General features: G+C 46.8%; 1 protein-coding gene across 1 annotated transcript in view; it reads right to left on the reverse strand.

The window, feature by feature from the left end:
- The window catches only part of MB21D2 (Mab-21 domain containing 2), a 108,226-nt gene extending 97,217 nt beyond the window's left edge, over window positions 1-11,009 (reverse strand). Inside the window, exon 1 of the mRNA XM_087861516.1 lies at window positions 10,297-11,009. Coding sequence (XP_087717642.1) covers window positions 10,297-10,507 — 211 coding nt within the window. The 5' untranslated portion in view covers window positions 10,508-11,009. The remainder of the gene's footprint in view (window positions 1-10,296) is intronic.
- Window positions 11,010-14,260: the final 3,251 nt, after the last annotated feature.

The raw sequence follows: 14,260 nt of genomic DNA on the forward strand, positions 1-14,260 counted from the left end.
TCCTGCCCCCAAACTGACGGTATGCTATTGACGAACTACTGCCCCTCCCTGGGCCTCAGTTTCCAGAGCAGACAGCACAAGGATTTCTCTGAAAGTATTCAGATCAGAGGTGATGCACCGGCAGTCAGTGTACTACACGACCTCCTGTTCTAAACCACACGATGTTCCTTTGATATTTTAGTCTCAATATTAAAAAATCAAGAATTCATGTAAAAATCCAGATCCATCGGGTCTCTTAAAACTTCCAAAGCTGGATCAGCCCTGCCTCTTCAGCAGTGGTTCTTCAAGTGTGGGCTGTGGACCAGCAGCGGCGGCAGCATCCCCCAGAAACTTAGTAGGAATGCCAATTCTCAGCCTGGACCCCAGGCCTACTGACTGAGAAGCTCTGGGCGCAGGGCAGGCAATCTGCTTTAACAAACGGGAGGCTGAGGCGCCCTAAAGCTGGGGAGGCGCTGCACGGAGGCACGACTGGCCACTGGCAGGTGCCTAGGCACAGTGCCCCCCTTTAGACAAGAGGGGAGAGTGATGGTGTCCCCCGGTGCGCCGCCCACTCCCTGGCATCCCTGATTTGGACCCCAAGGACCAGCTGGCATTTCTCGAGCTGCCCACCGCACTCGCTGTCCTTACCACCTGGTCCCGGGGTGGGGCGGGGGGGGGGGGCTTCAGCTCACCAGCCCTGATCTCGAGGGACCGCCCCTCCTGACAGCACGGCGAGGGGTCCCTCTGCACGGTGCCCAAGCGGGACTGCATTGTTCCGCATCCCAAACAGCGCCTATCTGGGAGCGGGCTGCGCACACCAAGGGCACAGTTGAGAGAACAAACTGTTGAGTTTCCTTTATTAATCACAACACAATCCGCACAAGCAGCTGCTATTAAGAACAGCTGCGGCTGCTAAAAGGGTGATCTTGAAGCAGCCTAGAAAGTGCTTACAAGTTGAATATCAGTACCAGGCACGTGCAGACTTGCAGTCTGTTGGCGGGGTTCCTCCTCCTGACCCTGAGAGCCTCTCTCTGGCCCAGAAATCCTACCGCCTCCACACCCTGGGGCACAGTGGGGTGGGGTAGGGGAGAAGGTTTTTAGAATTAGCATAATACAGAGACTCTGGGGTGGGCCTCAGAGGGCTTGAGTTGGATCCCACCTCAACCACGTAGTAACTGTGAGTTACTTAACTTCTCCTGACCTTGCGTTCCTTCCCATGTGAGAGACAAAAACACCACCTACTTCAGAGGGTTGCTGTGAGCCGTCAAAATGAGATTACGCATCTGGAAGTATTTTGTAGACTGTGCAGGACTAGATACAAGTAAAGCCTTATTATTACCCCATGAAAACTGCCGTTTGACCCATAAACCATCTAATATAGGACTCACTGTTTCCAGCCTAGGCTATCAAGGGTGAAATCAGAGAATCACAAGCCTACAAAGGGCCTTTTGAGGACCTGTAATCCAACCTTTCTACATTATCCTCCTCCCCCTAATCCCTGAATATTGTGAGCAGGTGCCTCGTCAAAGGGTGGGTCCACCTGGAAAGCCTCCACCTGCAGGAAGCCCCCTACAGTCCAAGGCAGGCACCCCCTTCCTTCCACCGCAGGCTGAGTCTGCATACAGACCACTCCCCCTGGAGAGGCCGGATCAGACTTGCTATAATTTAAGCAGCTTGGAAAGCTGCTTTCAAATCGACCCCACCCAAGGGTCTCTGCACATGCTGCTCTGTCTACGCAGAACTCCTAATACGACTTCGTCTTCATTTCAGAGGGCCGGCTCCTTCTCACCTTCCCATTTCCAACGTCTCTGCTTCACTCCAGCCTCCCAGTTACACCCTCTATCATAACTTTCTGCGCTTCTTCACTAGCACGCGTCCCTACCTGTTTGCATACTGCAATCTCGTTGAATCCCCCAGAGAACGGGAGTCCGTGGAGGTAGTGACCTTGCTTCTCTCATTCAGCACTCCATGCCCTTACACAGTGCAGTGAGGAACACTGGTACACGGTGGGCACTCCCGACCGTGTTGGATGAATTCATGAAGGAATGCTTACACAATTCGCCACGCGTTGTAGACAGTCCAACACTAGTTAGGAGAAACCAAAACCGAAACAAAACTTATACCACCTCCCATTACTGACTTAACCCCAACACCAATCACGTCTTCTTGTGTTGAGGGAAAATTATGAAAAGTAAACAAACTGAACAACAGCTCCCCGTGGTAGCTTTGTTCATAACAGCACTGTACCTAGTTAGCTGTCCCTTTATCTTGTGCAGAGGGCATTTATGAAAAGACACGTAAGTGGACAAAAAACCAGGTAGCTCTTTCCTAGAGACAGGGCCTCACATAACAGCGTAATTATGAATGTCCTTAAAGAGATCACGGAGCGGCAAGTACTCACACCCAGGTCCATTGTTAGCACCGTCACAGACCCTAAGAACCAGTTGGGCAAGGCCTAACAATCAGACCTGGAGAAGGCAGACGTATGGGGCAGGTACTGACCCATTCCAATCTCAGCCAGCCTCACTCACTAGCTGTCCTTGGCCCAAGGGGAGAGCAGAAAAGCCCAGAGAGGAATGAAAACTGCTACCCTTGCCTTTGTCTGGGGACACAGACTCACCCCAGCAACCCATGGAAGATGTCTAAAGGCGGGAAAGCCCACAAGCTCTTTGCAGACCGTGTGCTGCAGCAGAAAACACTGGAGATTGGGGCTGAGTCTTGTTCTACAAGGTACTCCATGACCTCCAACTCCTCCCAGAGTCTCAGGACCCCCATCTGTGAATGGGGGTCAACAGTTCCTACACAACCTTTCCCAAAGGCCTGTCCAGAGAATAATACCACTCCACATCAAATGTGAATGTGTATTATAATCTAGAAAGCATTGCACAAAGGTAACTTATTATTACTGATGGCAAAGAATAGTAGTTTATAATAAAGAATTGCTAGAATTCAGATTCCTGAGTAGGCATGTGGAAACTTGGAGGCTGACTGAGAAACCTAAGAAACGGCTTCATGGGAAAGATGACTTATGCCCTCCCTGCATTTTGTAAAGCCCCAAAGGCAGAACTTCCACGCAGCGTTCCACGAGGACCCTCAATGGCCATGGAAGAAAAGTCAGGATCGACAGGAAAGGGGATATTCCTACAACTCACTGTTTGCTGTTTTGGGTCAAAAAGCTACAGCAATCTGTCAGCACATTTCTTAAACTGCCCTACAATAAGTCTTAAGGTTATTGTTCTTGGAATCTAGAAAAAACTCCACTTCCAATTAAAAAGATCAGATCAAAATTCTCTTTCCAGAAAAGACCGTTTAGCCTGGTTTTCCAGAAGGGAAAATTCTTAGAGACAATGTCAGAAAGTGCTCACTCCTTAAATTGAGGCTGAAAGAAGAAGTTTCACACAGAAAGCTTCTTCCAGAGTGAACCAAATCACTTACCACTCTGTGAGCACCCAGTGTGTACCCCACTGAGTGCTGCAAAGATAAATAAGCCTTGGATTCTTTAACCTAGCACGGGGAGGAATGTGCTATATAAGGGGGACCAGGTGTTAGGAGAACACAGAGGCAAGGTAAATGTTTTTTCTCCTTGGAGAGTTATAGGAAAGCTTCATGAGTCAAGTGGCATTGGACTTGGAGCTGAAAGAGGCAAAGGAAGTAGAGGTAAGGTGTCATTGCTTAGAAGCTAAAACTCTTAACTGTCTCTCTGACGTAGATTATCCTGACAGGCTGCTGAAGCCTATGGACTCCTGCAAAAAGAACATTTAGATGAAAATGATAAAATTACACAGGACTTTAAAGAAAATCAATATTAAAGCAAAAACATACATTTAAAAAGTAAATTTGTGACAGAATACATGGGATTCTTCACTACTGCATTATATGAAATCTAGCAGCCAGTCTAAGAGACATGATCACTTCACAGCAGCAATAAACAACTTTTTGAGATATCTGCAACAATTACAATGTGAAATGAAAATATCTGATTTCTAGTGGAAAGGAAAAAAATACAGGTACTGCTAATACTACTATGATTTATTACCTACTTTTATAATGGAAGAAAAATGCTGTATTTCAGTTGGGGATTAATAAAAATAAAGCTGTAATTTTTCCCATTCAAATTCACACACTCCATGTTATTATTTCCATGGACCTAGGTTAAGAACTCCTCACAGTGAAAATAGTCCAAGCAAAGGAAGAAAGTGAGAAGTATTGGTATATTCTGTGACCATCCACAGCACGCAAAGACACAGCTAGAAGATGGCCCTGGAAGGCGGGTAAAACCCTCACGAGTCAACGACGTCAAGGTTCAACACCCCCACTGATTAAATCAGAGAATGTGTTCTAAGTTCTCGAACAGTATCTTCTTTTGGAATAAAAGATGAACGAAAGAAGTTAGGAGAACATTTGTCCACAGGTTTTAGACAAGAACTCCTTTTTCTAAAGTGTGGGAGATGACAACATATTGATAAATTTACCAAGAGAAATCATGCACCCATATGATGTAAAACTGTGTGCACGTAAGTATGAGTGGGTATACGTGTGTGTATAAACACAGATGTCTAGGAAAAAACGCATGTCAAAATATTAATAGTGATTCGAATGAGGGAATGATTTTGCTTTATTCTTTGTATTTTCTATAATTGGAAAATGGGCAAAAAGAAGTTCCAAAGAGGCTAGGAGACTTATTCCGGGTAACGCACATCCCACACAGTATAAACCAGAGCTGGTACTAGAATTCAGACATGTCCTTCGTTTGTCCTGCACAAAGGTTTTCAGATTCAGAACTGAATGCACCCAAACACATGTGGTGGCTATGATTACTCGCCCCAACTTACATATTCAGAAATTGAGGCTCAGAATCTAAGTGACCTGTCCAAAGTCATATAGCAAATAACCGGAAGAGTGGGGGCCCGAATCCAGGTCTCCTCCCACTCCTGACCAAGCAGAGTAGTGTCTTTGTTAAAAGCAAGGGTTTCATCAGCCTGACCTCGGTTAAGTCCCGGCTCTGCCACTTCCCTGTTGGTACACTTGAGAAGTTCCTGAATTTGGTCCTGTAGTTCTTTTTCCAAAGGTTATGGTGACAACTAAATGGTACAATGCTGTAAAGCCCTAGGGCAACCTCTGCTGGAGTGGCCATGCCTCCCTGCCTCTGTCCCAGGTGGAAGGACTCCGTTCCCAAGAACAAGCAGGCGTATCTACTCATTAGGCTCAGCAGCCTGGTCCTAGCCTCCACGTCAACTGGGATCCTTTGTTGTGCACAGGAGCAGTCCTGTTGGATGGGAAATGCATGGCATCAGGCCTAGGACAGGACAGGATATCAGAGTGCTGATCAGACAGTTTGGGGAGCTCCAGGGATTCTGATTCAATAGGTCTGAAAAGGGACCAGAGATTCCAAATTGTTTAAAAAAAAAAAAAAAAAAAGAGCTGCAGAAGAGTCTAAAGAGCTAATATTCAATGGCAAGTTCTCAGTCTGACAAGAGAGAATCTAATATTTCTGTGTAAGCAAAAGGGGCCCAGTCTAATCATGCACAGTGTGTTATCCAATGGCCAGCAGAACAAGGCATCGTGGGAAGACCCAGAATCATCCACAGTTCTAGGGCTCTTCTGTCAAGGATGAAGGTCAACAATGCCCAGAACCACCGAGGAAGAACTGAAACCAACCCAAACTAGAAACAAAAATAAATATTCAGAGGGCTCTCCCTGCCCTAGACGCATAACACTTTCAGCACTGGAGCCGACTTCAAATATGATCTTGCCCGTTACCCAGACACAGCACGTTAGTGACTAGAACTCTAAGGGACTTACTAAGACTTGGAGGCCCACAAGGCAACGACAGAATAAATTCCCTCAATAAATATTGCTGGATAAATCCATTAAGAGAAAAATGTCATTCAAACGCTGGAAAGACCAGGCTTCAAAATGGTCTACTCTGAAGACACAGAAATTGCCCCAAGATACGGTAGGTATAGCAGCACTTGGAAGCACCACACTGTAGGATTGTGGGGTGGCTACGTTGTATTTACGGACCTAAAAGGACACAGGAGCCAGCAAACTACTTTCGTGGAGGTTGCGGGCAAAAGAGAAGAGGGAGGGGTCTCCAAGGGCGTATATGAATTTCTCCAAGTTTCTGCTCACTATGCTGTCCTCGGGACCCTGCATCCTGTTTGGCAAGCAGTATAACATTCAATAAGTAGTTGTTGAATGCAGAGGCATGAGAATATTTATTCACACAAATTTTTGGAAGAAAATGATGTAAATCGATGGATTTATGCAGGTTAGCACAATGGCCAGAGCACAGAAGGAGCTTAACAAATCGCGGTGCAAGTTAGAACTAGTCATGCCTTCCATAGCCAGAGCCTATATTCTCCTAGGCCGCCTCTAGTGGTACTCTCTAGTTCTTTCTGATACCAACCTGCATAAATAATCCAGGCTTAAGTTCACTAGGTTTTCTAGTAATGCCCATTTCTTTAAATAAATAATAAAATCATATATATATTCCTTTTCAGTTTACTAAGTTATCCATGTTCAACAGACGAAGAAACTAAGACCACCCGGCTAGCAAAGAAGCAGACCAGGACTAAAACTACAGATTTCCACATTTTTTTTGGAATGGCCATTTTCTCAACCAGAAACTCAAACAAGTGATTTTATCATGGAATAAAATACTTGAACTCAGACTGTTCCAAAAATCAGCTCAGGTGCTGCTCGGATCACTCTAACACTGACAGCTGAAATCAGAAACAAAATCCTGAAAGAGGTAGCAATTTTTTTAAACAAAGCCCGTCCTCTGGACTTAGTGCATTTATTCTTAATAGTTTCTCAAGTAGGAGAAAAGGAACACATCTTAGAAGTGGCGTGTTGTGAGTTTGAGCAACATCTGTACTATTTATTACCCCTGAGACCCTGGGTGGGTCTTCACCCCAGTAAATTCCAATAGCCTCATCTGTGTAATGGGAAAGCAGTAGCTACTCTTAAGACCATGCAAAGTTCCTGGCACTGAGAAGGCCATCAGTAAATGACAGCTGTCCTAGTAACTATGCCATAGTAGCTACCATTTGGACTGTAGGTTAAGTGACTGCTTGTCTCCTTCCTGGCTTCTACAGTTTTTGCATAGCCCCTGCTCTGCATCTGTTCAATGGGGACACAACTAGTCTCCATCCAACCTCGCCAGGGAATAAAGATAACAAAAGAGCTGGCAGAGACATTATGCAAATACCAAATATTATTAAAACATTAATGAACTCTGGCAATTTCCCTGAATTTTGATAAATGGTGTTTATTATGCACTGCCAGCCTCTCACACAATCTGGGCTCTCAAATATTAACTAGATAATAACAGCAATCAGTCTCCTAAAAGACCAAGGTGTACAGAAATAAAGAGTGAGTCTAGATGTTTCCAGCCAACATCTGCCTCAAAGGAATCAGAAACTCTGTACAAACACAGAATGTCCAGGCAGATCACAGAGACCGCAGTGACCACCAACAGGCTCAGACCAACTCCACAGCCTATTAAGAACCCTGCTTTGATAGGACAACGGACTTCCCTGGGGCTGACAGGTCACTGATGATGACCACTGTCTACCATCAAGTTGCCTCCAAGGTAGACCATACAAAAAGCGTCTGAGAAGGGGGGTTGGGTCCAGACTAACAATTTTATACAGAGAGAGTGGCGGCTCCCCACCACCCCAGCTGCCTAAAAACAGAGGTAGGGTTAGCCACAGCTCCATTAAAGGGGCTTGCACCAAATGCCTCCACCATTTCACTCCGTGTGAGGGGATAATGTTTTTAAGCTGCTGACCATCCTCGGGTACACGCAGCTCAGATAGAGACAGAACAAAGCCAAGACGAGTTGCGCCCCCCCCCCAATAAAAACTCCCAGAAAAGAGAGCCTGGTGCCACCCCAGTGACACCTTAACAAGCTAAGGGTCATTAAGACACCTCATTTGCATATTCATGAAAGACTCAAGGCTGTGGCAAGTGAAACAAAGTGCACAAAAAGAGATTTTGTTTTTTAAGCCAAGTGAAAATCCGCTTTAGAAAAAGTAAATCCACACGGGGACCCTGGCTGTCGCCAAACCTTCACTTGTCTACAACAGCCAGCACCTCATTAAAGGAAAGCAGAGAACTCACAAATGAATGCAGCACCACACACAGGCAAGCGCTTTGTGCCATCTGCCTTCTAGTGTCCAGAGGGGCAAAAGGCTTAAATGACCTCTCCTGAATTTTCTCTCCTGCAGGTGGAAATATCAAATTCCCAGGGGGGCAAGAAAAACTTCTCTGGCAAGGTCAACGGAATAAAAAGGAATAGAAGGTAATTTAGCTTACCTGCCAACACAATGCCTCTGGTGATATTAAACGCACGTACACATTAAGCACCTTGGAATAATTCACCCTTCATATGTGGGGGAAGGTTTTGCTAGATCAGTGTCTCAGCCACGGGGTTAGCAGAGAAGTTCCCAATGAGCTGGGTATTTGAACTTACCCCACCTCCTCCTCTCCCCTCCCATTTTCTGTTCCATGATTATCCTGAGTGATGGTGACCCAGCACCTTCCTCTAGAAAACCACCTAGTACAGGAGACATCAGAACTGATGCGGGGGCTGTAACAACACAATGGCAGACTTCCATTATTTATGTCAAAGAGAAAGGCCATGATTAAGCAACTGAAATCACTGCCCTGAGCCTTCTCCGTGTATCCCCACCCTCCTGACAATCACTGTGCTGGTTTTCAGATCTGGAAGCTCACTCCCACCAGGTCAGGGAGTTGTTTAAAAAAAAAAAAAAAGAAAGAAAAGAAAAGAAAAGAAAAGGAAAAAAGAAATACATTTAATTCATATAGACAGTTGAATGGTCGAGTAGCTCAATAGAGAGCTTTTCAACTCCATACAGAATTTAGGACATACTTGGCCTGGGTGGAGCAAAAGGTAAAATCCAACCTCAAGTTTTCACATACTTTCTCCAACTTCCCAAAGCATGACTATTACCGGCCCCCAGACGTTCAATCTGTAAAACCCCCGACTTGGACTTGGGCTTCGGGGAGGAAGAAAACCGAGAGGGAAGAAGGTACCCTATGACAGAACCAGCAACGACCGACAACCGGCTGAAATCCAAGTATATGGGAGCAGAAAGGCAAAAAACTCTCTCTGCCTCTGGGGTCAAAGCCGTTTTTCAAAAAAAATTTCCACGACCCTGGAAAACGGGCTGAGGATGGATCTGTAGAGGGCACAGAGCCCCGTGTAAGGACAGCCCTACACTCGAATCCCAGTTCTGCGCAACGTTAACGGCCAGGCCACGTACAGCATGCCCCCAGGGTTGCACTGGTGGAGCCGCAAGATACGTGGGAGGGAGGCTCCCAGCAGCCGACACTCAGTCTACACCCTAGTAGCAATCATTCGAACGACAGGACACTTGAACAGGGATTTGGTCTCCGGGTCTGCTTAATTATTTTCCTTTACACACCATCCGACAATCTGTTGAAGGACCTGTAGGTACCGGGCTTGGGGGTGGGAGGGGCGGCATTATTCTACCCCCGCTGTCTCTGGGGTTCGAAACTCAAGGCGCCTCGCCCGGCCGGCGCATGGACAATACACAAAGAGGAGGGAGCTGGCGCTTCTTGGGGTCCGAGCTCTGAGCCTGGTCATTTTCGAGCTGGGAATTAGAAATTCCGAGCTCAGCAAGAGCCTTGAAGAAGCACAGGAAATGCTTCCGAGCGCTTCAAAGGGAAGTCGATTTGCAAATCAAAGTTGCAGGAACTCCGGGCGCCCAGCCTACTCGAGCGGGTTACTAGGGAACACCCAACAAGTTTGGTCACCGGGGGCTTGGCATGACAGCGCCGCGCCGCAAGACTAGAGAAGCAACTTGTCGCTCGGGCGCGGAGCCAGAGCCCCGAGCTGTCTCCGCGCCCCAAGCTCAGGACTGGACCCGAGGCTCGGCGTTCATCCGAACCTCCGGAGCCAAATACCTTCATTGAAAGGCGTCTCCGGGTCTCACCTGAACCGCGCTGCTTCCAGGGGCTTCCCTCCCACAGAGAGCTGTTTCACCACGAACACTTCACCTGCTTACAAGCCCCCCGGCCGGTGAGAAATTAACAAAAGAGCCAGCGAACGGGGGTAAAAGGGGATCCGGCGCAAAGTATACTAAGGAAAGGAGCTCGGCTTGAGGCGGAGAAAGAAGAGAAGAGGCGGAACAGAGATGGGTTCTACCACAGGCACCCGGCTCCGGCAAGGAAACCAAGAAGGAAAGAGAGCACAAGAAGGGGGAATGGGTTCTCTGCCCCGCTTCCCATCACACACACACACACCTCCCCCTTTTTCCTCCTTACCCAGCATGGAAAAGATGAAGTCCTTGGCTGTGTGAATCTCCAGTGCTCTCTGGTCGTCGTATTCCCGCTGGTCGTGCTTCGTGAATTCTTGGATGAGTTTGTTCAATTCCTCCACCCGAGCTCCTGACCTGAAATCCAGCTCCGGGAACGTTGGCTTGTTGTTACAGCCCAGGGAGGCTGCCTTGCTGGCGGTGGGAGCCGCCATCTTCATGCAAAACGCGCCGAGTAGCAGCTCCGCGGCGGCAGCAGCACCCACCCCCGCCCCCCACCCCGCCCCCCCGGGCCTCCTCCCCTAGCGGGCTCCCTGGCTGCGGCCCCGGCCCGTGGGCGGGCTGGCGGGCGGGCGGCCGTCTAGGCGGGCGGTCCCGGCTCGGTGCGCTCCGGGCGTCCCGGCTTCGGCAGCAGCTGACTGCAGCGAGGGTGCGTGTGTGGCCCCGACACCCTTCCCTGCGGCCCCACGGCGGCCCCGATGCTGCAGGTCCCTGCCCTCCCCTGGCCCTCGCTGGCAGCGGCGATAGCGGTGGTAGAGCCAACCGGAGCCTCCCTCCGAGCGAGGAAAGTGAAGTGGAAACAATGTGAAATTCACCAGCTCTGAAATCAACAAGCTGCCGGCTCCGGTGTTACGGAGCCAGCACCAGCGTCCCCATTTAAAGGGACAGCGCACCCAGTGGAAAGAAAAATAAATAAATGACAGAGGTCTGCGCGCCTATGCCACTTGCCAATCTCTACTCAGGCAGACGTGCGAGTTGTGGACGTATTCTTTCTTTACCTCCACCCCCTTTGGGGGCAGGGCTTGCCAATCTCATTCAAGGAGAGGGGAGTCTTCCTCCCTCTGAATTTAAGGGCGGTGTTCTGAGCCAGGACATCTTTACGGGATCATTTCCATCTCAAAAACTCCAATGTCTTAGATGGTGAAGGAACCTGCCTTAAGGAATATGAAACCAATCTTCTGCCCTTTTCTGCATAGATTGCCAAACACGATAGAATTAAGTATATCAATAAAGAATGCCCACCACGTGCCATATAGACACTCCCATTAGCCACTACGGTATTCTTATCTTTGCCCTAGGTAATTAATTTTCCTGGAAACACCCTTTTCAACTTAACATATAATGAGTTAATGAGGCACAGCCTGCTCTTAGAAAAACTAAAGTATGGGTGGGGGGGAGGGGAGACAGAATGAATGGCCCCAAGTTCACAATGCTTGTTGAATGCCCAGGTGAGAATTCTCTCATTCAACAAATACCATTTGAGCACCCACCAGTTGCCAGGCAGAGTGCCAGAATGTGGGTGGATGGACTGTGATAAGACAAAGGAGTTCTTGCAATGGAGTTATAGGTACTTGACAGGGCAGGTTCCACTAAGTCATGGTCCTTTTAGATAGAACAGGATCTCACAGCTATTTTTAGTGTTTATGAGGTTTCTGAGGCAAACACTTAGAAGGCCTATTGGTTCTTAGAAACCAGTTATCTTCCTAATTCTCTAAGATCCGTCTCTTCTCTATTCCACAGTCCCTGATTCAGATAGGAGTTTTTCATTTTCTTACAAGTTCTCACTGCCAAGAATACAAACTGTTTTGTTAGTCCAGGTTCTGCCATGCTTTTCCCCATAAAAGGGAAATGGTAATTCCTATCTCCAAGGTTGTTTTAATGATTATATGAGATAAGTGGGTCAAGCACTTAGTACAATGCCTGACGTAATAACTAATTAATTAAATGTTAGCTGCTACTACTGTTGTTATAAACTTAATCCTTTCCCTTCTTCGATCTGTTCTCCATATTGTGGCTCACAGTGATGTTTACAAAACACAGATCTGGCCACTGACATTACCTTGGAATTTCTCTCCCCTCCTTACTCTCTTCTCAACCTTATACCAAAGCCAATTCCACACCTACCTTTTCCCAGAAGCCTTCCCCAACGCCCACCCCCCCACACCTGGTCGGAAAGTCCCCTCCTTAGGACCTCCGCCACACTGTTTGAGAAACTTTCAGGTGGCACTGATGAATTCTGACCTTGCTTTATCATTGTTAACGCAAGTTTCAAACTATGAGATTCTTTAGAATAAGGACTACATTGTATCCATCTTCATATTTCCCATGGCATTTAACCCTGTACGAAGGCCCTCAAGGCTTACTGAATTGAGTAACGAGTGAAGAACTTTGGCAGAACCAGTTAATTGCTTTTGCTTTTGGTTTCCTTCTTCTTGAAACAAGCTTTCTCACCCACTCAATATTAAAGAGGACACATGCCCCAATAAATGCTGGCTTCTGCAGGTCTGCTATAGCTGCCCTGACTTCTCATCGGAGAGGGTTATTACCATTACCTGGGCGGTGGTATAAGCTATGTGAGTGATTGGAACTCCAACACAAATCGATCCACTCCCATCTGTCAGTGCTTCTCTCGTGATCAATGGTAGGCATCTGTGAGACAGCGGGCTGAGGCATAGTCATTCCACGGATCGGAAGGATACTAGCGCACCCATGCAAGTGACAACCTCCAACCTACATGATGGCACTTTGAAATAATTCCGGCCAAAAAGTCAAGACACTTTTTTCATTGTTAATTTCCAAAAGCATAATTAAGACATTGCTCTTCTCTTGTTTCTACCCTTTCTTGTGATACTTCTATTCACAGAGAGAAAACAGGTAGTTAGCAGAAATTGTTCAATTGTGCCTTAGCCCTGGGCCTTGGATGTTTTGAAGGAGTGAGTCAATAAATGGTCTCTCTGTTCTTCTGCATTGTCTGTTCTACTTTACATGAGCCAGATCAGAATTCGATGAATCACTGAACTTTAATGAGCCTATATGTATAGAGGATGTCCTGAAGAGAAATCAAAATACCTTTGATATGATCTTATAGAACTCTGATAAAATGGTATAAATATCTCCCGCCGAATTGGCAAAATAAGAAAGAGGATGAGGGATCATTTCCTGAATTGGGCTCTTGGGAGGCTTTCTAATCTCTGGGCCCTAGTAAACTCATGAGCTCCTCAAGGGCAAGCTTTGTAAACACTGCATTTAATACAATTCCTGGCCCATCTTATGACCTTAATTAGTATGTTTGAAGGAATGAATAAATAAACGAATGAATGACAAATTAATATCATCTCGCAAAGTCCAGGAAGTCAACATTTAGGTGGTTTTTGCTAGAATTACATATCTCAGTGTAAGCTATCTATGGTTTCCCAACAATCACTTAAGAGTTGTTCTAAATAGGGGCGCCTGGGTGGCACAGTCGTTAAGCTTATGCCTTTGGCTCAGGGCGTGATCCCGGCGTTCTGGGATCGAGTCCCACATCAAGTCCCACATCGGGCTCCTCCGCTGGGAGCCTGCTTCTTCCTCTCCCATTCCCCCTGCTGTGTTCCCTCTCTCGCTGGCTGTCTCTCTGTCACATAAATAAATAAAATCTTAAAAAAAAAAAAAAGAGTTCTAAATATAGGTATTTCTGCTTGAATTTCATTAAATACTTCTATTTTCATGACTTGTGCCCCCCTTGTATGTTATATGGCCTAAAGAAGGAAAGGAAATAGAGGGGAAAGTGAGGCAAGAGAGAGAGAGAGAAATTTTTAGAAGATATTAAAGAGTGTCCCGGTCCTATAACAAAAGTGCACATTTCCAGAGTTTTGACAAATGACTCAGGAAAGGTCAATGGAGTTTACCACGTAAACAAGCAATAAGGAGGGTTATTCCTCTACTTCCTCCTCCAGCAGCAAACAGAGCAAAGAAATGAACTGCCTTCCCCAGCTGCTGTCCCACTTAAAGGTAAAACTTGCCCCTCTACTTTCCCACTCCTGAATTTTATTCGCTTGTGAAAGCAGCCTTCTTATTGCTTCTCTGGGGCTGTTTGTTTTTAAATTCAGCTCTAAAGTTCTGTGGCAAACTCTCGGCCATGAATAACTGGGCTGTTCAGAGCATGTATTAAAAATAGCAAGCTCCACATCCACATGATGGATTAACAAAATATA

This window comes from Ursus americanus, chromosome 4, assembly GCF_024610735.1.
Source record: "Ursus americanus isolate L20-20 chromosome 4, mUrsAme1.1.p, whole genome shotgun sequence".
Taxonomy (NCBI): Eukaryota; Metazoa; Chordata; class Mammalia; order Carnivora; family Ursidae; genus Ursus; species Ursus americanus.